This window comes from Aptenodytes forsteri, unplaced genomic scaffold, assembly GCF_000699145.1.
Source record: "Aptenodytes forsteri isolate BGI_AS27 unplaced genomic scaffold, ASM69914v1 Scaffold349, whole genome shotgun sequence".
In the NCBI taxonomy this organism is placed as follows: Eukaryota; Metazoa; Chordata; class Aves; order Sphenisciformes; family Spheniscidae; genus Aptenodytes; species Aptenodytes forsteri.
Window position 1 is genome coordinate 5,511,657 of NW_008794452.1, and position 24,212 is coordinate 5,535,868.

At 42.6% G+C, this 24,212-nt stretch overlaps 1 protein-coding gene across 3 annotated transcripts in view; it reads right to left on the minus strand.

Annotated features, from left to right (window-relative positions):
- MICU1 (mitochondrial calcium uptake 1) overlaps positions 1 to 24,212 on the minus strand; it is a 111,052-nt gene that overhangs the window by 63,968 nt on the left and 22,872 nt on the right. For all 3 annotated transcript variants that reach the window (XM_009290567.1, XM_009290568.1, XM_009290566.1), the window contains exons 3-5: positions 20,492 to 20,675; positions 13,381 to 13,543; positions 4,547 to 4,590 (exon numbers count right to left, since the gene is read on the minus strand). In XM_009290567.1, the coding sequence (XP_009288842.1) occupies positions 4,547 to 4,590; positions 13,381 to 13,543; positions 20,492 to 20,675 (391 nt within the window). The remainder of the gene's footprint in view (positions 1 to 4,546; positions 4,591 to 13,380; positions 13,544 to 20,491; positions 20,676 to 24,212) is intronic.

Genomic DNA, 24,212 nt, shown 5'->3' on the forward strand with positions numbered 1-24,212 from the left:
TAATTAGAGGGCATTGAAAGACTCCATAATTACTTACTGCAGCAATGGTAGCAGGAGGGTAAGCTGTTGCTGGTAGCTCGAAGGCTTTTGTTCGTATTAAACAGTAGCAAGAAATTTTCCCCACAGGAGAACAACAAGAGCAAGTCAAGTGTATTCTGTATTAAACTAATAAGCCATCTAGGGTTGGTTTTTTTTCCCTAAATAGGCTAGAGGTCTCTTAAAAGCACTGCAGCTTACCTTCGGTGTGAACACCCAACCGCACAAAGACAGATCTATGCTGTGCACCCACCACATCCATTTTCTGCCTCTGCTCCCACCTTTACATCAGGCTGCAGTGCTGAAAGCTCAGCTGCGGGACACCTGAGAGCTCCCCTGCACTGGCTCACCAGGACAGGGACCACACCAAAGGACCCAGGTGACAGGGAGTGATTTTGCTCTAAACAGGGTGGATATGCAGCTCACACTTTAGAGGAACACCACTAACAGCATCGCTTCTTTTTTTCTTTGAGAGATTAAGCTTGTCAATCATTAATGCATAAGCCAAAAAAACCATCAAGTAAACAGTGAGGGCATGAAAAAAGAAAATTTTAAACAAAATCTGTATTACAACTTATGTAACATTAATGACGCTCATGCGACATTATATGTCCCAAGATACTTCTACTTAGTGAGAGCTTATTCATCACTATCATCTTGCTAAGCAAGATGCAAGCAGTGAGCGATGAAACAGCACAATGCCTCAGTTGGAAAATCAGATGTGCAAAGAACATCTCCACATCACTCTCAAAAGCACCCTTTCTTAAGCACTAACAAACATTACGCAGCAGGGGAACAGCACATCTTAAATTAAATAGGACTTCACTCCTCCTAACCAGAAGCATGCTTTTCAAGATGGTAGGACGAGAGAAGGGTCAACATGAGATATTTCTCCTACAGATGCGTTAAAAAAGCATTTGCTTTCCCACCGCCAAAATGCAAGAGGAGGAAAGAGACACAGTGGAAACAGAGCAAATGAACAGTTGTGGTCTGGACACTTCACGCCGCAGCACCCTGAGCTACACATTAGATTGTGTCTATTCTCACATCAGCCTATTCTCACATCAGCCTTTTGTTCAGGCTGAACATGAACACTTTGAAATATCTGCAGACTGATTAATATTTTTTTTCTACTTTGAATGAATAGTAATCAATGCTTCTTTTCCTCTACTTTCCAGAGCTTGCTTCCCTGGGGGAGAAACCACCACGCTTAGACAAAAATGGAGCCAGGGACAGAGTTGCCTCCCTACACACTCAGCCCAGCAGCAGGTCAAAGAAAAGTATGAGTTCATGTTGGCAAACAGATCTGACCAATGGTTTTTGCTGGATGAATGTCTCCAGGGTTTTTGGTCTCGCAATGAGTAAAGAAAAAGCATTTAGGCTCAAATTACAGGAGCATTCTTCTCATTAATAAGGCAGTAACATTTACCTCCCTCTCCATCAACTCTATAAATTATCACTAGGAAGAAGGAGGGGCAGGAAGAGGAAAAAAAAGCCGGTATTGTCTTCTCACCATAGCATTCAATCAAACGCACAGCAAGATGCTTCAGAAACCCGACACAGTTACAATACAGAGGCACATCACAAAATCCGTTGGCAAGACCAGTCCCGATCACTGCACGACAGCCAATTAGTTGTTTTGATGGTAGTTTTATGTAAATAAAATTGGTTCTGTGAAAAGAGCAGCTGCTTACTAATGCTGTAGCATTTAAATCTCAAACATACATGCTCAAAATTCACACCGATAAACATTGTCCTATAATATGTAATTAAAATGCAACTGACTGCACAGCTGGTTCTATTCTTTTAACCGAATCTCTTTCTAAATTATTACTTGCACGCAACCCTGGGTATACATCTTTGCTTGGAACTACAATTAATTCTCTTTTCTACTCTTCAGCCAGGATCTAGCCTGCAGATTGTCAGTACTTTTCAGTACCACAGCTTGCTTGTGTCTGACTGCTCACAAACTCCTTTCACCTTAAAAATGAAGAGGAAATTTCCAGTGAACAGGCCTATTACTTTTTGAGCGCACATTTGTACCACAAGTCCTATTACCTCTGCGTGACATTCGTAAGGATGCTTCGGGGAACGATGGACCTCTTACCCTTCTGCTTGAGCTCATCAGCTCCGCCAATGCACAAAAGGAAAGCGCCAGAAAGTCGTCTCCAGGTAGAGGATGCTTTGATAACCCAAGAGGAATACGTAGTTGGAAACAGGCAAGGAGGAAGACATGCAAGAGGGTTTTATCCCTCCAGTGCTACTATGCAAGTGCAACTCGAATGAGTAAGGTCAGCTCTGCAGCACTTCAGCTGGTGCTTGACTGAGTGAAAACAGTGTTGTTTTTTAAACTGAAACCCAAAGCAAGCAATAAAAGGAGAACAAGATGCTATCAGACAGATCAATCTACTGTCAGCTTCTTTCATTACCAAGGGAGAGCCGAGGCCAACTTATTTTATACTCTCCTTGAACTATCCTCTCACCTGGACATTACCAGTACCCTAACAGCCACAGCCAGATTTAGCCAGTCCCAAGGTGTCTTTAAGCAGACAGCCTAGCAAACAAGAACCTCTATTTCTTCATTTTCAGAGCAAATTGCTTCTAGGGTGTTATTAGACTGTGGAAAAAATAGGTCCCAGGAGAAGATAACAATAAAGAAAAGTCCACTGCAGTACCCTAAATCTGCTCCCTCACTTTCAGACTATCCAGACTACAGCATGTAGACATCCAAGTGCAGCACCGACATCTCGAAGTTATATAAAAAGCAATTTCACTCTGCTACACGTCAGAGCGAAAGGTGGTTAGCACATAAGGCAAAGGCTATCTCTTCTCCACCCTTCTCCACGCTGAATGGCAAGATCCTAAGAGCCTGGATGACGATGCACGGTCGAGCATGGTACCTCAAACACCAACTATGGGTTTTCAACACCCCTGTGTGGTGACCGTGTCCATCACATCCAAATGCAGTGCAATTCAAGTCCTCAGTGCTGAGGGGCAGAGGAACAGAAAGTTGAGTTCAGCAAAGGGATTGCCTTTGAATCTTTTATCCAATGTGATAGGAACCGACTGCGGAGTGCTCAGGAACAGAGGAATGATTAGCAGAAGTAGTGTGGGATTCAGCATTTCTTCCCTACAAACAAATCTTGTTTATGTAAAGCCTAAGGGATGAGTGTGATAGCTTGACAAGATAAAATGATGAAAGTGAGCGGATGCAAAATAGACTGTCATAAATCAGAGGGAGAAACATTTGATATTCTGCAAAGAATATATGTACTTTTTTGTTTGTGGGTTTTTTTTTTTAATCATGAAAAGCAGACGTTGGGTTTGTGGCAGGGGGAGAAGAAAACAAGTGTTCACAACACACTTCGTAGTTTTATGCATCAAAACTAACTGCAAAATACTACCTTCCAATTGTCTGTTTTCAAGCAAAATCTCGCTTTGCTGCCTGGGTAACCAGAACACTTGTATGCCACCAATGACAGGGACGCCAGGTATTTGATCACCTTCTGTCTTTACCTTTCCCTACTAAACACAAAACAAGACAGCGAACTGCACATGTACAGCCCACACTGTGTTTATATAAAGCTTTAAATACATTTTTTTCAGTGTCAGGGCTTTCTGGAAATGCCTGACACTGTGTCAGGTACATCACTCAGCAATGAAGGGATCAGATGCTGACCTCCCTTTGGAAAAAAACAGAAGCTTTACTTTCAGATGATGCAGGTGAAATGAAAGTATTGCTAAAAGCTGGAGTACCATGTGTCCATGGTGATATGATAGAAAATGAACCAATCTGCAGTTATCTGCATCAAGAAGTCGATATGAGCTGCTAGTCCTAGGGCCAGAGCTGCCTTTACCGTACTCCTCCATACCAGTGGGATTTACGGTGTGGTTAATTGGGTTGCTGATTTGCATAACAACAGGTAAGATGCTGCACGGCTCCACTTACACAGGCAGACAAAACTAGATCAGAGGATGCTCAACATTTTACCAACACGTATCGTGACAGCACAAACATCCAGAACAGTCGTGTATCGCTGTAGGAAGGACCTAGGGTTCAAAAGGGGAACGGAGTAAGGGTGTTTGATAGGGGGGAAATACATGCTCGGGATGCAGATAAACACAAGAGCGTCTCCTTCCTTCAGGAATCTGGAGATGAGTCTGGAAGGGAAAGGTCAAGTAAGTTTTCCCCAAAACGGCATAGCTCATCGAGCTCTCGGAGTCATAAAGAAGCAGCAAGGAAACGTGATTACAACCTATAATTTCCTGGCCTACTAGTATATAGGAAGAGGTAATATTTTGCCTGTAAACATTAAAACCCCTTTAAAAAAAATTTCTCATTCACTGTCATTATGTAAAAGGTACTGCAATGCTACTAAACAACAAAAAGCTCAGAAGAGAATACTTCAAATACTTCATTTAACTTACACCCACATGCAGGTAATAACTAAAGGACTCTAGGTTAAAAAAGCCATTGAATAAGACACACTTAATACTCTTATGTGCTCACCTTCCCATCGTAGCGTTTCACTATAAACTGATCCAGGCCCAGGTCTGAAAGAGAAAAAAAAAAGATACTTCAAGAAAAATGCTCTTAGAGTGTAAAAGTTAGCATTTCTTGGGTTTTCTGTTTGAGAGGGGATTACGAAGTAAAATGCACTGTCTGAATAACATCAGTAGAAAGTATAAGGACAGAGAAGGAAAATTTTTTTGGCTTCCTGCATTTTGTACTTTGTATTTTGATCATGAAACACAACAAACTCATGGCATCAGAGAAGAAAACCTCCTTCTAGCAGTGGCAATAGGAGCACAGCTCCCAGCATCTCTCAAGAGCCTGAAACATCCATCCCAAAGCAGAAGATTTCTGCACTACTACCAAGCAAACATTTCACCCATGATGCCCCATGTTCATGCATGTTCATAAAACTCTTATTTTGTTTCTGATAACACCTTTTGAATGGCCCACAAATGGAAAAACAAAGAATTGTTCCCATAATTAATTGGGAGATCCCCAAATAAATCCAAAACTTGTTCAAATTTTAGTATAAAATTGCTAGTAAATAGGTTTTAAAGGAGATAAGTTGTAGCTGCATTTGTAAGAAGGCAAGTGCTTTAGCTTGAAGGGTATTTTGGAGAAAGCCAGGGAGAGGGATTTTTTTATACCAGTAAATTCAATCTCATACCATCACAAAATGTTTTTTCTATCCTGAAGAGGGGGGGAAGATAAAAATCCCAGCATTTGCAGAGTTAAGGCACAGAGCTCTCAATCTAATCCACAATGCCCGGCAGGCCATACGTACACTGATGAATGCACATATAAGCAAGATGACAAAAATATTCAGGAAGATTAATTATCTGAGCTTTGCAATCCAAGGTCGGGAAGATGCACCCTGAGCGGACAATAAGCAGAACTCAAACCGAGCACTTCCAGTAACTCAGGAGAGCACGGGCCAATTTTCAGTTCTGTGACGAATAAAACCCCTCAGCAGAGCTACGTCCCATGCATTTTCTGCTACTGTTTATGATAATTATCATACCCTCATTTCAATTTAAATTAGAAAAAAGATGGAAAAAACCAAAATAAACCTCTCCCACGCCTGCTGCGTCACCTGCTTGTGAAGGAGGATAATAAAACCCTTCCCGTGTACTGGAAAGGTTCTTAATGGTTATGGTGCAGAAAATGGAGTTATTCATTGCTCCAGGATGACCCCTTCGACCCTTCTGAACCAAAGCAGCTAAAACTCCTCCATCACCCAATTTCAAAGGTCACAGCAATTGTCAGAGGGCCTTCTGGATTTGTGAATATTCAAGCCAGAAAGAACCTTCTCAATATTTTGCGTGCCTGACAATAGAGTGAAAATTGCATATTCATACACATTTTCAGACTTCAATCATCTTCTGAAGAATTTTGTCCTCCTCAAAGTTGTGGGTATAAACGCAGTACAGTAAGTAATGTCACATTTAGAGGCAGGATTCATTTAATAAATGTGCTTATTTTACCAGAGACGTTATCTGGTCAGAGTTCACCCCGACCATCCATCTGGATGCTGACCGCTAAGCTGAGCTTAGCTTTATGTCAATGTATTGTGATAAAAGTAATTTCTCAAGCACACCTCCTGTTCCCATGCCAGGAAATAGTGCTGTAAGACATATCTCTGACAGCCCGACATTACACACGTACTCATGGAAAGCTAAAAAAGGACACAGGTTAAAAATAGCAAATGAAAGTATGTCTTAATGGCAACCCCTCCCAGCCGGACACTGCTCCTGGGAAAGCGAACAGGTTTCAAAGACGACCCAAAAATGAATGGATGCTCATGCAGATGAACAGCAAGAAAAGATGAACTAACAACTGTTTTCTTTTAGATACATATAAAAAAGAAATAGTACATATATTTCTAAATATAAATAATAAATATATATCTGTATAACATAGATAAAGAATAATTTTTTATATATATATGAGTCTGTATGTACATACAGAAAAGTTTTTAAAAACAATCAAATGACACCTAAAAAGGCAGAATACCAGTACCTATGCTAAAGGAAAAAGGTAGTAATATAAACTTCGTGCTCTCCACAGATGTAACATGAGGTGGGGAAAAGGGGAGGTGAAGTGGGGTATGACTGGAGGGGACTAAAAAGAACAAGAGTTAACAGCAATAGATTACAATAGTGATGGAGTCAACAAAAGAAAAACACACTGGTGAAATCAGGAGTTCTGAATACAGGGTAATTTGCCTCCAGACTGGGGTTTGGTCCAGCCCCATTCACCTAAGCACAGAGATGTTTGTTTCCATGTGTTTCCTCAATTGCTATGGCATGTAACGAAAAGGCACAGGAAAATAAAACATCTGGGCAACCTGAGACTATTCCTGCACAGGACAGAGCGATGGACTTTGACATACACATAGCTTTTCTGTAACTGCATCCAAACCCTCATGCCAGGTGTAGAAGCTGCCAGGTCTGTCCTCAAGCTTAAGAGCTCCGAGCATTTCATTATCTGCTGAAGAAACTGCTTACAGCACTGTAGCTGTTACAGAAATGTAGTTATTGTTACCTATATCATGCCAGCCTCCTTCGACACAATCACATCTGACAAGAAGCAAATATATAAGCTTGGTTTATGCATGTCTCGGAGATCGGGGAAAGACATTTATATGAAAATGCAGCACAAAAATTTGTCGCTTCTGCTGCTGCCTTTTTTCACGTCACTGTATCAGCACGCCCTGGAAGACAGCGTTACCTATTGCAGGCACGAGCATATTGGTTCACATCAGTGTTTCATGCTCACCCTTTCTCCCAGCCATGCACAACGATATCCCCTCTGCTCTGCTGCATTAACTTAGCTGCACGCTTAAGTCCCTCTATAAAATTCCCCTTACCGTAGCTCCCAACAGAATAAGCCAATTCAAACGCTGAAAAAGAGCATTTATATATTCAAGGCATACAGTTTTACTCAATACATTTTCCTTTTTCCAATACAGTTTATTTTCTTTTTTATGGACTAAGCTACATGTTTTTCCACAAGTCTTTAACCTTACAAGTTGACAAAAGGAAACCAAGAAAAAAGAGGGACTGTTGCCTGATGCCTGTGTTCTTCTTTCTTTACATTACATAAAAAACCCAAAAGGCTTTTCCTCCAGGACGTTACAACAAGAATTCAGCATCTGTGTAGGCTGGAGAGCTAATGGAAACACTGCACAAATGAGGACAATCACATCTGAACAAGGAAAGGAAAGAATGTTAGTTATTACATCTCTGTTACTCAAAAGGCAGTGTGCTAAGTTAAAGATACCGCAGGATTGTCTGTAAGTGATACACTCATAAAACAAATATCCCCTGGCTGGGCTATTGCTGACGAGCTGCAGGAACACAAGCTAATAGGCATGTTTAACAGAAAAAAAGAGTTTTTCCACTTTTCACGGAAAAGCAGGGGCTGAAATACCATTCTCCCAGAAATGAATTAAAGGATTTCCTTCCAGAGTGATGGCAGTGAAATCCAGAAATCATTTCAGGAGAATACCTGGCTGCTTCACGAAGCCTCCCCGGGACCGAAGTCAGCAGGACGTGCACCACGGCTACTCCAGATTGCATACTGACCACCCAGAGCAGCTGGGCTTCAGTGCTTGTTTCTGCTCAAACCAACCCAGAGCTTTCATCACGACCTGCCCCAGAATACGCCTTTTACTTGCATGAAACATTATACAACACCTCACCTTTCACCAGACACCTGGATTATCTAAGCCCCTTTTGCTCAAGCAGTCAAGGGTTCTGCACCAGCCGCAGCGCCAATGGTGACCTGCAACGATTTCCTAATGTGCTCGCCATAGCCAGCTTGCTTGTAAACTTTAAGTACCACTATGTATTACTCCTACAAATTCTGATACCACCTAAAGTACCATCAGGGGACCAAAAGAAACAGGAGCACTGCCATGGAGTAGCCAAGCAAGTAGCATCACTATAAGTGTTATTTCAGATTAGACTGACACCACTTACTCACCAATACTAAGAATAAAGGCTCCACTCTTATTCATTTGATGGTACTTTCACAGCACTCTAAAAATAAAAATGTTTCAAAATAAATCAAAATTACTGACACTCACTGCCTGCCACAATGGGGAAAAGAGGGTGTTGAACAGCCATACCAACCCGTCATCTACACTGGAAGCCCTAATTATTTGTTTCTTCTGATGACTATCACATAAGCATGCACACAAATGCACCTCTCGCTTGCTCCTCCTTGGTTAGGTTCCTGATCCTTGCTTAGGAATGACATTTTCACAGAAAAAAACCCCAGATCTATTCACCCTCCTGGTTCTGGGAGATAACCACCTAGTTGCCTCCCCTTCTTACTCACAGCCTTTCCCTGAAGACCTCTCCAGCAGGTGTATTTGGGGGAGAACACAGAAATAAGTCCCCATCAAAAACCAGAAGGCAAGCTCAGCATCGCTAGTTTCCTTCTGGGTCTTAAATATCCCAGTCGAACACTTTGCGCAAGTTTAGGGATCTGTACAAGCCTAGGGAGTCATAGCCCTCCCCAACAGACCAGGTGAGCACTTGTCACAGCTCATGACTGCTGGTTCTGCAGAAGATCAGGTCCGTATTTTACAAACTTAACTCAAAATAACAAATGATCACTCAAGCATTGCAACAATCCAGAACCCAGCTGGTACTCAGCTGCTCACGAAGTACAGACATAAAAAACCCCCAACATTTAAAAACGGAGAATCAAGCTATATGGTCCGATCAAGTCACCAGATATCGGCTCTGTCCTTCACAGCTCCTTTCCTCCAACACTGTCCTGCATGCAGAGGCTGCAGGGGCACAGCTGCTGCTTTTGGCTGAGCTTCGACAGCATGTTTGTGGTTTCTTGCAGACAAAAAAACACTGAACAAAAAAACCCTACCAAAAAAACCCAACCAATCTTCCAGGGCATTTCCAAGACTTCAGATATGTGAGCTGCTGCAGAGCGTGGTGGATCTTGAAAGGCATCTTTCATGCAGCAGGAGTTTGGGTTAACCAGGGAGGTTAACACTGGGATTGAAGAGCAAGACTGGTTTGGGCATAACCTGTCTTCATGTGCTGTGATGAGATATGAAGCCTTTTTTTACTTCTTTTAATCCTTACTACAAAGGCTCAGAAAAACCCTGGTACTGGCTTAGTGTGCCACAGCTCCTTTTTAGTCCAGGATGCCCCAAAGTACTTGCTTCCCGCAGGAAAACAATCAATGCAGAATGGAAACAGAGAAACTTGGGGAAATGGAGGGAACTCAGAGGCTAGGAAAGGGAGAAGCACTTGGCAGGCCATCACCAAGCAGGTCCAAGCACTTGGAAACGTTTATGTAGGCCAACAGCTACATAGGACTACAGAGAACGCGGCAGCAACGTCCTGCAAGTATCAGGCACGGTTACGGCTCCTGTGAAGTGTCATGGCTTCATACACCTTTTTCAGCAAACGCCCATGCTGTCTTCAAAGAGCTACATCTAAAATGTTTTTTTTGCAAACACTTACCTTTCCCACGGGTGACTGAGGGGTAGTATTTTCAGCTGGTTTGGGGCTGGGGTACCAAGCAAGCGCCAGGTACAAAGCAACCGTCCCTGCTCATCCAGCCTTGGAGACAAGCTACTTCTTGGGTACCGGAGGAGTGGGAGGAAACAACACCACAGGACTGCAGGGAGCAGATATCACTGCCCACGCTTCTGTTGGCGCTTGGACTTTCCAGATAGCATATAAAAAAAATTTTTTTTTTTTTTTTAAAGCAGCTTCCAAGTTTAATGCCATTCTTTGGCTTATTCTGACAGACACTTCCAAGCTCAGCAAGACTGTCACACCTTAAGCACAGCTTGCCTACTGGGGAAAGCTACAGCATAAAGTTTTACTGAACTTTATTTGCTTTAGAGAAAGCACTCTACAGGAGCTAATGAATTGGCTTTTATTTTCCCCAAGCCAGCAAAACGCAGTCTAGAATTCAGTTGATGCTTTACTGACAATAAATCAAACTTTCCCCTATGTAATCCATAAAAATGAATCAGGCATACGATACCTCGCAGTAGATTAGCGGTTTAAAAATAAATACAACAGGGACTTAGATACCTCATTACTCCATATCACTTATATTCCACAGTATTTTCTCACCATAAAATAGCAGACACATTAACAAGAAGTTACTCACTAAAATTAGGACCAGCATCTTGAGCATTCAGAGCATCCCCTGCCCTGCTCATGTCTTGGACTGCTTATGCAGGACCATATTAATTCACAGGACCAGAAGGCGATTGCTTCGCCACACAAACCTATCAACAAATACCACTCATGGAAAACCTTGGGGCCAGTAGGACTGTAGAAAGTAATCCATAATTCAGTTCAAGCATTAACCTACCTAGCTAGTATGATTACAGCAGGCTACGTCACTACCTGAAGGTGATTTCCAAGGAGCACTTGGGGCTACGTCACTACGCAAAGGAAGAAGCTCCCTGAGACGAAGGCAGGATGCTCCAGCCCTGGTGGAGGGCACACCCGAGTCATGACTAAGGGAGAAAGCAGCCCTGGCATTTCCCTGCTAATCTATAATCTAGATTATTTTATGAGTCAGAAGTATCAAACAGATGTAAAGTACAGAAATAAACCAGCCAGCAGGTAGCAGTCTTTGTCTTTAACTTCTGGGTTTAGAATCAGACCTTTTTTTTTTTTTACTACCAGCTTTTAAAATATTTAGGAACAAGGTTATGGCTGGTTTGACTTTACTGTAGCATTAAGTGTTTTACTCTTCTACTGTTCATTATGTATTAAAAAAACCATTCACCATGATTGTCATGATGTACAGTACTCATAAGGAACAACCATCCTAGCAGTAGCTTTGTCTGGAAGCAAGTCCACGATGGTAACAGTCCTCAAGACAGATTTTCAAACCAACAAGATACAAGATGCCCATGCTCCTGCTTTGCCCCCTGACAGGCAGCCAAAGCTCAATTTCCATCTCATTCCACTTTCCAAGAGCACCTGTAAGTATCACTAAGGCAATCTTCTTCCCTTATAGGCCGCTTTGTGTCACTGACTGGCAGTATTTGCAGGCACTTAAAGGCATGACAGGCTTCACAGGGCCATTTAAGCTGCTCACCTAGCCAGGATAATAATAGTTACAGCAGAAAGTTAGTGGCTAAGACTGACAAATTATTTCCCATTAGTCACCTTGTCTCCAAAGTAGGTGTTTTCTGAGCACTCTTCCACCTATTTTCTGGGCACACTTTAAAATGCACCAAGCATATATATTGCATGGAAGAAGTAAAAGAGAATCAGATGTGTTGAAATTAAACATTGGATGTTTTCTATTTTTAAGATAGCTGACAAAAAAAAGTGACTCACACTCAACCAGGTGCTACTGCTTTTCAAATTACCAGTTCAAGGAGCTTTAGATAGATAAGATGGTAACACACAATTTCAGCATCTATAAACATTATCTTCTGTTTATTGCTCAAAACACTTCCTCACTGAAGATGGAACCATGTAATTTATATGAAAACTACAGCCATTTTCAGGACTTGATGAAAACCTAAATATCAATTCACCAACATGTTTTTAACACTAATGCCAGGATTATTTTTTCTCCTCTCCTGCACACACTTCATATTGTTGTTTTCTAAGCACAAGCGTACATGGTATTTATTTAGCAGCTGTCACTTAAGATATCAAAACAGTTTCACAGTTTGTACATAAACCCCACTCTCCAAAAGTTAACATTTGGGGGCTAAGGTTCTTCATTAATGCCTGCAGAGAGAAGAGAAGTTTTAATTTGACAAAAGCCTGTTTCATTCTTTGAGATACACTGTGGGAGACCAAGAAGCCTGATTTCCCATGTCTCACCCAAAACACAGATCTCCTCCAAAACAGAAGACAGGCAAAATCCTCCTGCCACCCCACAAAAACCAACCTCTTGCCAAATGCTCAGGACACAGCTTTCCAGACCAGGAAAAACAGTGTCTGCTCTCCTGCCTGTTGTCTGCCAAAACCCCACAGGCACCACAGCTGACATGCTTCCCTGCAATCCACAGAGAATTTGAAGCCAGCAGAGGTGAGTCCCACCCTGGCCAGCAGCATCACAGCTCAGCCAGACACACAGGGCTGCCTGGACCCCTTTATTGCTAGGGTCTTCCTTGTCAAAACATCTTCCTTTTGAAGGTTTACGAACAGTTCTTAAATGTTTCAGTTGAAGGTAATCTTTCACTCGTAAATATCCAAGAAAGTAATCTCATCTGCTCTTCAAAGGCTTATACCAACAAGATCTACTATGCTGCAATAGCACTTCAGGCAACATGGAAGGGATTAGGCTAATTTTGGGTTTGGAGCACGGAGATGGAATACATAGCTTCAGGAGGTGCTTTCTAGCCCCAGCAATCCCAGGTTCAAAGCTCCCAAGAAGCATACCGTGACCAACACTCCTGAACCTGAATGATCACTGTTATTTGGCACCACCGTGCTGCTGCCAGTCAGCTGGGTTCAAGCTGGCATGGACACGCAGGCTCTGCTGGAGAGATAAGCGTGACTCCTGCACAGCTGCACTGGTAGCTTTCTGCCTTGCTCCTGCATTTGTTACATCTCCATTATCCCTCTGCACATCGCCGCATTGCCCTAACATGTGAGTTGAGAACATCACTTTTTTTGACTGTGGCAGCATCCTAGAGAGCAACCCCCTTTTTGTGCTGTACCCCTCAACATAATAAGACAGACAATACCCGACAACATAACTGTTTGATGGGAAATATAAAGATAAGGTAAGCAGAGACTGGAGAGTTTAGTCCCCTTCATTGTATTAGTTTCTCCAATTACTACACACACACCACTTACTTTCTGGTTGTTTTTCATTAGGTGTTATCGATCTCACGAAATCCTGCGGTGTCATAAAAACCTCCGATTCACCGTGCTCATTTATGACTTTCAAAGTGGCAAAATATCTGAAGATTTTGTCCGGCGTGGAGTAGGCTCTGATCCTGTTCTCGTATTCCATCACCTGGAAATGAAATTTAACCAGCATTAGCTGTGCATGGTTCCTCCCCCAACACCTACATTAGCACCTTAGTCCTCTGAAGGTTTTGCCACATGACAAAGTTGTGTGCAGCAACACAACACCTGAAAGAAAGAATGCTGAAAGGGTCAAAATTCTTCCTATCCTCAGCCTTTGAACTACCAGGAAAACTGGAAGTATCAACTCCTGATGTCCCAGAATTAAGAACAAACACAAAGTCTTTACTATTGATTAAGTTTTGACTCTTCACGATGGCAGAGAAAAAAAATTCCCTGAAGACATTTCTAAACATGAACATAAAAAAGCACTAGTATCACATCTGTGAGTCTAAAGCAGCTCAACATTTTAACCACAGTGTTGAAGGGTCTGATTTATGATTAATAAATGAAATAAAAGTCTTGCAGAGCTGGGAGAGACCTTTACTTTCAAGCCGAGTCTTGGAAAAAACTACTTGGAGCCGCAGCTGGTTGCTCAGTCACCCAACCTCATTTTTTCCTCTTTTCTATCACATTGGCAAAATTCTGCAGAAACATTCTTTACTCAGTCCTCTTCTCCCCACCGATCTGCCACTTGCTAACTCTGCCAGTAGTGATTATTTTGTACCTAGAACTGTCTTCCCCAACACACAGCTAGAATTAACCAAAGAGAACAGGAAGCTTTTATAAACAAAAATCATAACATAAGGCCACAAGGGAGGAAAAAGGCACAAAGAGCTACACTATGTATTAGAGGAATACATTATGTATTAGAGCAGAAAACTTTCCTTCTTAGTTCAGCTTTTTATTCCTGCATTACACACCATGTTTAACAGTCCATAATGTACTTGGAAACCTTCAGTACATCTGGCCAAGAGCCACAGGAGAAAAAAAAAAAAAAAACAACCAACCAACGATCTGCTGAAAGAGAACAGGCAAGATCAAGGGTACTGCCAAGGCATCTGTAGATCATTTATGGCTTTAGTCCTGTTTCAGCCTTGTCCTTTAACTCTAACAACTTCTCCACCCTGATGTTTATCAGAAAGAAAACACCCTCTCTAATTTTTCATATTTCTAGGATAAGACAAGCCAAAGGCTTTTAATCCCCCAACCCAGGCTTGGGTAAAGTAGCTGGGGAAAGCAGAACCTCTCTCCTCTACACTTGTTCCAGCTCAGCTCTCTGGCAAATGCGACCAGGGGAAAAGCAACATGTGGCAGAAGGTCCCACTGATATGGCTTTGACATTATCTAAAGCATTCTCCCTATTTTTTTTTTTTTGCATCACCATAGCTTTTTTTTAATAATCAAGCCCATCAGGAACACAGAAATGTCCTTGCATCAACCAATACAACCAGCTCCCTCTTTCCTGCAGCCACCTGCATAGAAGAAAATTTTTGTCACTATTGCCTTTTGTTACTAGCCTTTGCACCTAGAATCAAACTTCATCCCATTTTTACTGCTTCAGTCCACAAGGTCCTCCAAAGATAAGGGCATTAGATCAAAAGCAATTGTTTTATTGCAAAGTTACAAGTCACTGTCTATCAGCCGAACCGCAGTCAATGACAACATGCACTTTCCAGCTGCAAAGCTGCATGTGTCTGTCTACAGCTCCCACCTGGCAGGCGGTAACTTGTTATGCCATATTGATCTTTTGACTTGTGATTGCAGGCCCATATCCCACTCCTTCCTGTAGCATGACCTGATCTCATTTATGAATAACACCTCACGGAACTTGATCAGCCAAAAAAACATGGTTAAGTACTTTTACCTTCAAGCAAGGCAACTAAAAACAGCTACAGTATCAAGCCCAGGACTGGAGCCAAGAGCAGACACTACAGCCCACAATCAACAGCTCCCTCCACCCATGACACCCTTTCAACACAGCCTGCTTTCTAGCTAAAACACTTGTCTGCCTAAGACTTTACGTTACTCCTGATTTTCCAAGCCGGTGGAATAATTTCTTGCAAGGCACTGTCAAATGCTTTCCTTCAAACCAGCTAGGTAAGTTGCGCCTCTTTTACTCAACAACTCCACTGCTGCACCAGAGACATTAGTCTTGACATTTCTGCCAGCAAAACCATGTTGCATCCCATTCGACTTCACATCTGCAATGGATCTTTCCTCTGTATCTGTTTTAAGATCTTACTAAGATGCTACTGACAGGCCTGTTGCTGTCGGGTACTTTTCTTCTCATTTTTGGAGTATGGGCCTTGCCGTTGTTCCTCACCTGACATCTTTACCAAGACTCTTCCTTACTGGTCCAGCAATTTCACTGCCACCTTTTTCTTAGCCCAAGCTCAGGGTGATCCTCAAGGCCCCTGCTGTATTGATGTTAAGCAGTCTACATTTTGCTTTGACTTTGGGCATAGCAATTTTCCAACACCCCATTCAGATCCATGCCGCACCTTCAGGTCCACCACTTGATCATCACTTGCAACAGAAGCAAAGCATCCATTTACTGTGTGGCCCTTTCCTAGATCATTTGCCATCCCATCGTCTACCCACGCACACTGCAAAATGAAAAGCTTCCTCAGATGACTGCCAGACACTCATGAGGGTGCAATTTTGAATACACAGCTCTAGAGCAGGGAGGGTCAGTCTGTCGCTCAAAAGCCACGTATGGCTCCCAAAGCAATGTGGCGTGCCTCACAAAGCCTAGTAACAACACAGGCTAAAAAAAGGTCTCGTGTCTCAGAATGCAGCACACCACCACCGCACAGATCTGCAAATCCAGATGTTTGTCCCCATGCAACAGTCTGTGGTTTCATGAGAAATACAAAAGTGGTTTGGGCCTTCCCCTCCTCCAACAAAAGCAGCTGAACGCCCTTGTAAAGACAGGACTTAAGGCTGCAGCAGATGGAGAGCTGATAGTTTCATTTTGCATTAGGTCTCAGAGCAATATCAGACAGCACAATGGGAAGTTAAGGATTTTTAATGACCATCTTCTTCTGACAGAGTTTGCCATGTCTGGACGAAAAGAGCTAAGCTGACATACCATCTCCATGAAAGCTCAAAGCAGCCCCACTAAGCCCACTGCGGTATAAGGAACGGGTGTTACCTGTTAATCGATTTGAGTTTCAGATCCAGAAGGGAATGTGATTATGTACAGCTACTCAAACTTTTGTGGGAGGCTACTGTTAGTTTTAATTATTTGCAACCTTTTGAGTTCCAGCAATTAGCCGTGACATACAAAAACCCCACAATTTTCAGGACAAATACATTCCTGAAAAAATATGAGGAACAACAGTCTTGAATAACTCACAATCTAGACCAAAAAAGTAGAATCTAAAACACTTGTTTAGTATCTCACAGGCTGTTTTCATCACAACCGAAATCACACTTCTTCCTCAAACTTCCCTATGAGAAGCCAGCAAATGCAGCAACACTTCTTCCCTTTTGCCCACAGCTGAACTCACAATTACCTTTTTTTTGCTAACATGATCTAATCAGCTGGCAAAAACTAACAAATATGCTACAACCAATCCCTCTAAACTTCAAGACTGACTTGAACATGAAGCCAGATCAAGAAGGGAACAACCAAGACCCTACAAACAGGAATAACTCACGTATTCAAGACTGGGTGCTAAATAGAAAGTGGGCAATAATATGGGTGCCCTGATCTCTCTATACAAATGCAGAGATAAAAAGCACATGTGTATGTATTTGGGTGTACACACCACCATTTTTGAGGGTTTTTTTTTCTACACTACTTCTAGTGTAAAATCTAGTGTCTTTATCTGGACATAAAATCATCCCAGACAAGTCTCTCCTCCCATGACCTCTCGCCTATGAAATACTCCAAAATACTTTCCTGGCAAAGCATGCACCCAGGCAGTTGCCTTCCCCCAGTATGCACCAGTCCTCGATGCAGTGGACACCAGCCAAAAACTCTCATCCTACCCCCAGAACTGCAGCCTCATGTTATCAGGGGCCTCCAGAAAGGTATTATGTGACCAAAAGGGAAGTGTCCCTTTTTGGCATTTATTGATAGAGTAGGTACTGGAGGAAAAAGATGAGCAAAATCCCTACTGCTCTACAAGAGCAAAGCTGCTGTTGAGACAGTCAATGTTTATGCTAAGCCTCAGGTTAAAAGGAAAAAAGTTAAATCCTGTGCAGACATGAAAATAAAGCTCTAAATTAATACCTCAGTTCACTTCCACAGCATCACCGGGGCCCCCCTGACGGTGCAGCAGAACAGGAACTCTGGCAGTCCAGCTCCACCGCACACATCTTAGCAGGGTAAATTAATTGGGATTCATTTTCTTTGGGTTTCCTACTGTAATGCACACTAGAATGAAGTTGTAGCACCACTAACACTCCTAAGGCAGCATACCTGCAGGACCCCGCAAACACTGCAAGCGGATCTTGATAAAGCAGTCCTAACACTGCATGCAAACTCTTTTAGCAAATTAATTGACATGTCAGCCCACTCACAACATGTATTACCGCTCATTAGCCTTCAAACTATAAAAGCACTCAAACAATCTTTTCCTTTCCTCCCTTATGCAGTCAGGACCTTTACATTGCATGGGCTGCAAGACAACACATGCCCTGGAACCAGCCACACATGATCTCAGCCCCAGCAGATGCCAAGTGATTTATATCTCAACTTCCTCTTCACTGAATCACTACCCAAAATAGCAATGTCATGCCTAATTTATTATTTCACCACTAATCATCAACTTCATTAAAAGCAACATTGAGATAACAAACAAGTGTTAAACACTTTCAATTAAGCTTAATTTTTTTTCTCAAGGAAAACCCCACACTATTTTCAATTAATTATGGGAAGAGTTGGAAAGGGGTTTTACTATGGGTTTTGTTTGTTTTTTTTAAAAACATCTAGAAGAGTCAGGAATTCCCTAGGTGCTACACAACTGATTAGGGGAGCAGCACATCCTGTGAGCAGCCCTGATTTTGAGTCAGGAGCTGGGGCACACCTTCCTCTGTCATCTGAGCTGGAAACATTCAAACATATCTCCTGAGATGACTCACTAGGGCAACTGCTGATCAAACACCAAACCTACAACAGAGCCCGCTCAAACGTAAACACGGAACCGGGTACCTGGGATACTACCAGTTACACCCTGCATTAAACAGAACAAAAGCACCACTGGCATTCAGGTCACAGAAGGTACATTCCTTCTTAAGGCTGGAGTGAAAAGGGCTTATGTTGTCAAAAAGATTGAGAGGTCTGTTTTAAACAGTGCTCTCCCCGTTGAAATTGCTGCTCCTGACCAGCACTGTAGGAGGAAGGCAGGCTGTGGACTGAGAAGGGATCCACGCTGCCCATCGTTCCCACCGGACCTCTCGGGCACCCCCTACGCCTGGCTCGCGTCTTATTTAGAAAGCGTGGCCACATTCCTCCCTGCCTAGTATGGGAAGGAAAGAGCTGGTCAATGTAGGCATGTCTCCTAACAACTGGAATAAAAGTCCTCGCTTGCAAACAAACATTCTCTGGCTTCCCTAGCCAGAAACAGCCAGCCACATAAGACAAAAATCAATCATTACATTCACCGTGTCAACAAATGTTCTTTTTTAAAAATAAGAGTGTGGATTAAGTTGGATCATTTCTCTGCTCTTTGCAACCTGCCTCCATCTGCTGACACTGGAAAAAATAACCCGCTTTTCTTGAGTGGTACTGGCAAGAGTCGAAGTTCTGCTGAAACTGTCAGAGTACCTGACACTGTTGCCAAGAAAATTAGCAGAAGCCAAGAACCCATATTCCTGGACAATTCTGAATATCTCAGCATAGTATCTTACAACGTAACTTCACTGAGCTGCCATCAGCATGTCACAACAGGGAGAGTTTGGAGCCCCAAATACCACAAGGCACTTGAAATTTCAAGTTGTGTAATCTACTCTAACCAAGAACAGAATGTGATTCAGCAACTTCAAACGAAACAGCTCTTAATTTTTCATGAAAAGCTACTAAGCTACTATATACGACCATCCGCAATTTAACAGCTAATGAGATGCAGCCTCCAGGATATGGACTTAAAAATAATTATCAGAAGCAAATCATACAGAAAGAAATTGTGAAGAGCATATACTCCCATTCTCCTCTTTGGCACTGCAAAGATACTTAATCATCAAACACAGCCCAATAAAACAGACATGCAGACAGGTTTAAAAAAATAAAATACTGCTGTCTGCCAACTCTCAGTTAGAGGACCCTCCATCAGACCAAATCACACATCTTGTAGTAACAGTGGTTACAGATAGTACCAAACTAGTTGTCAGACAGTTCTGAGGAGCCCAAAGCTCTCAGGATTTCCCAACAGTGAAGGAAGGTCACAAGTTGACAATATAGTTCATTATTCAAGCTTTCCTCCTCTTGAAAATGTGTCTGATATGAAAATTAAATAGGCATAAGCATCAAGAGACACAACTAACCATGAATAGGGAGTGAGGCTGTATTCCAACAACCACATTTACATGGAATAATTAAAGGAAAAATTAAAGTATGCCTTTCCTATAACCCTCCCTTCCACACTCATCCTCTACTTCTTCCTACATACACTGTGTATGTTCACAGGCAAACAGACGGACTCAGACACACACATGCTGGATGCCCTAGATGGTTTTAAAGCTTTTGCACCGATTCCCTACTTCGCATGCACCATCCTAACAGCCATTAAGGCAGGAGCCTTGATTTCTCAGTGAGCCACTTCTCAGATATCCAACTCAAGATGGGAAAAGAGGTCTCCATTTCAGAGGATCAGCGTACCGTGCTTTCTAAATAAACAAGTTTCAACCTAAAGAAACTCAAGGTAGCATGCCAACCAAGTAGGTTCCCAAAACAGTAAGGCCCCTTAGAAAACAAGCACAAGTACAGAGCAAAAGCCAGACTCTATACGCGTGCTGTACCACAATCTGAATAAAACGTTCTGCAAGTTTTCTCCCTTTTTCCACTGCAGTGCAACAGCTGCAGGTATAACATGCCCAAGTTTGGTACCTTACGGTCCCTGAACCCGGAACACTTCTTCTTCTTCCCTTCCGGCTGAGCCTCCTCATCACCCGATGCGACGGCCTTTCTACCCTCGCTGCCACTGCTCTCCTCCTCCTCCTCGTGCTTCACCTTCTCGCTCGGCTCTGTCCTCGGACCGTGTTTTACAGAGGACGAGTCTTCTGCATAGGCCCTGTACAAGGGAAAAGAAAACACCGGTTTAGGAAATTACTGAGAGGGGTGCTAAGGCTACAAAGATGGCCCTGCAACGGTCTCCCTGAATGAAACACTTGTTCCAGTTCAGCGTGGAAGATTGCAAAGCAAAAGCAAAGAAGTGATCAGTCTCCTTGGAATACTGTGTGCTTTTCCCTGCTGTAATCAAATTTCCACCCCCACCCCCCCCGAAACCCAAACTAATAATCACAGTAAGTTTTCCCAGTCCAAGAACACCAGAGCAAATCACTCAATGAATTATCGTACCCTCTCCCAAAAACTACACATACAAGAAAGATGGGAAGAGCATACCATACCTCCTCTAAAGCTAAATTCCACTCCCGCTCCCCCAAAAAAGATTTACATAAAAGTGATAGAAATGTGTTTTACCATCAGCACTGCAGGATTTGGAAAGAATAGCCTCTTTGTTTCAGCTCAACTGATTTATTTTCTATCTCCACCAGGTGACAGGCTGTTTTATTTCCCTCTTCCACCAATGACTTCTAAACTCAAGTACTACAGGATTTGTGACAACGAAAACTGGAGCTGTTTACCCTCAAGCTGGAAATACAGCTCTGGCAGAGCAAAAGACTCCCATCCCTTGCTGTTCAAATACAAAGATCTTCAGTGACCCTGTTTGTAGACCAAGACTCAATACTCAAAATCGCTCAGTCTAAGCCATGAGCAACTCGCAGAATTGCAAATGGCTATAGGGTGGTTAAATAGAAAGCAGGATAAATCCATAAGCCAAACAATGCTATGGCTTTCCTACGCTTTACTTGTAAAGCGGTTTATAAACAGACAGAGCTCACACCACATTAACATCAGTGCAATTATAATCTCTAAGGATACGTTAACAAGTCACAAGCAACAAAGCGAACGGTTTGATGACGTTATTTCTCTTTCTAAAGGACTCAAACAGCTCAGGCAAACATCCTAGCCTACCTGCAACTTAAGTGAAGCCGTCTTTACTTGGCATTCCTGGTGATTTATTTTGGACTAATCACAGGGTACAGGGCTCACACACAGTTAGATGCCGCTCATTAGCCAGCAGCCTTCAGATGAAGGCTGGTACTTTGGTACTCCCTGTAACTGTGAACACAGTCATTTACAGCTGCATGAGTTTATTCAAGAAAGGCTGCCTTGGGAGAAAAACAAAAACAAACCAAGATTTTTGAAGTCTCCCAAGCTCTAAGCAAAAGACTACACATATTTCATCCTACCAGTTTCCTGGAAAACAGATGTGGTATGTAAAACTAACAGAGAAGAGTCTGTGCCTGTCTCCCCAGCAATACACAGCTTTGCAGCAATTTCAGCACATCATCTTCCAAAGAGAAAATGAGGGTAGGTGCTCCTTCAATTAATTTAAATGCTACCAAAATAAAAGACAACTCACTCCTTACCAACATCCAATAATTCGCTAACAGTCACCGTACAAGATAAATGGGGAAGGGCTAAAGAACTCAAATCCTTCCACAGTACCAGTGGGAAGCAAAAACTTTATTATTCTAGAATAAACTCCCAAAGAGCATACTTAAGAATAGAGTGAATCATGACAAAAGCAAATTAACTTTTGAGCATATTGTGATAACTACTTCAGCAAACTACCAAAAGCACTTGAACCACCACCACCAAGTTCCCAGCATTGCTTTGAAATGCGATAACCCACGGCACTACGGCTAGGTTAAAGCAGTTCAGAGGTTTCTAGTCTACGCTGGGACAGAATACAACTCCATCGCAAGGGTTTGATTTAATAAAATACACAAATGCTTGGTGAAGAGCAGTATTCTCAAAGCCTTTTCATGCAAAATGGAGTCTAACGTGCCAGCCCTTCCTTTCTGAAAAGGTCCTGAGCCTTCATCTGCCAATATATTTTCTTAAGTCTTACAGCAAACCACCATCTTTAAGACTTCCACTGAAACAAGCTTTCCAAGACAGGATCCAAACCCAAGTCCTCTGTGAGCATCTTAAGATAGGGAAATTATCTCCCCAGAAGAGCCAGGCAGCTGATCTGTCTCTTGGAGCATGAAGTCCATGCTGAGACCTCTCCTGAAGCCTTTCCTGAAAGTTTAATCAGCACTGGCACATCCTTGCAGAGTTGTGGTTTTGGCTGATACTCAGTTTGCTAGAATAAGCTGTTGCCAGCTGAGGCTACAACAGCAGCGCTGACAAGGAAAGCCCTTTGTGTAGGCAGGACACCAGTCTTAAGTGGCTCTGAGAGAATCTCTTGGGAAAAGGTCCCAGAGACAGAAAAGCAGTAGAAAATTGATTGCTTATCTACACAACCAAGCTAGTCTGTATGAAACATGCCAGAGAATAGCTGTGTCAGTGAAGATTTGCTCTTGTAATGCTTGACTGACAGCTAGCAAACCAGGGAAGGGATAGATGAAATTCAAAATCAAACATTTTCAGCAAATCCTACGCATTCCTTCAATCCATCATGCTGTCAAGCCAGTTGGCTACAGCGATACAGACATAGGCTGTTTGAATACAGTCAGCTTTTTTCCCCCCTCTAGTTTATCTAGATAGTTAACTCTGCTCTATAGTTAGATCACCTTCCCAGCATACAAGCAAAATGGGCTATAAGAATAAAAGCAGAACTTGTTGTCTACTTCTCAAGCAAGGTTTTAAACAGTACCTGCTACTCCTCACTTCCAGGCCACAGTCCAAACTACTCACTGAATTAACCACTGAATGATCCACTCTCTATGTACACCTACTATTCTGTGTATTTTACATCCTGCACAACCATCCTCTGTTGAAATTCTTGGCTTCCAACACCTGCAACTTCCATACTGCGCCCACATAAAGGAGTCTTTCAATGCAGATGTCAGAGTATGGCTGGAAAAACCCCATAGCTCCAGAAACATCTACCCTGCTGGACTGCCATCAGCAAGCAAAGACTCTCCACCTCCTTTTTTGATGAGACTGACTTTCCAATGGCATGCCTGTTGCTACAGCTTCTGCACAAAAGGGAAATGAAAATACAAAGATTCCCTTCGCTGTGTGCCAAGACCAGCTGCCAGCCTCTCTCCATGGAGCATGCCTGCCCCGGATCCTAGCTGCCAGGATTCAACCCTCCCAGTCTCTTCAGGTTTCCCCCCCCCCCCAAGTGAATTGAATGAGGCAAAGACTATATTTCCCACCTACTTAGTAACCTCTTCTTTTAATCCTTGGAGAAAGCCAACAATCAAGCGTAAGATTAGGTTCATCATCCCCAAAGAAAACCACCTAGCTACCACAAAGGACTACTCAATGCTAAATTCCCACTTAGCAAATCATTCTTTGAGAAATCCAAATGCATGCAACCATAGGACATATATCCACAAAGGATTCCAGGACTCATACCAGGCATTGGCAGGATAGTCTGCAGTTGCAGGTTTTCCAATTAAAGAAATCACAATCCCTCACTTAAAAGTATTTTTCTTCTTCTTTGAGAGACAGAAGCAGAACAGTGTACTAAAAGAACAAAGCTTCATGCCAGAGATAACAGTGCTCAGTTATTCTAATCCTGAAG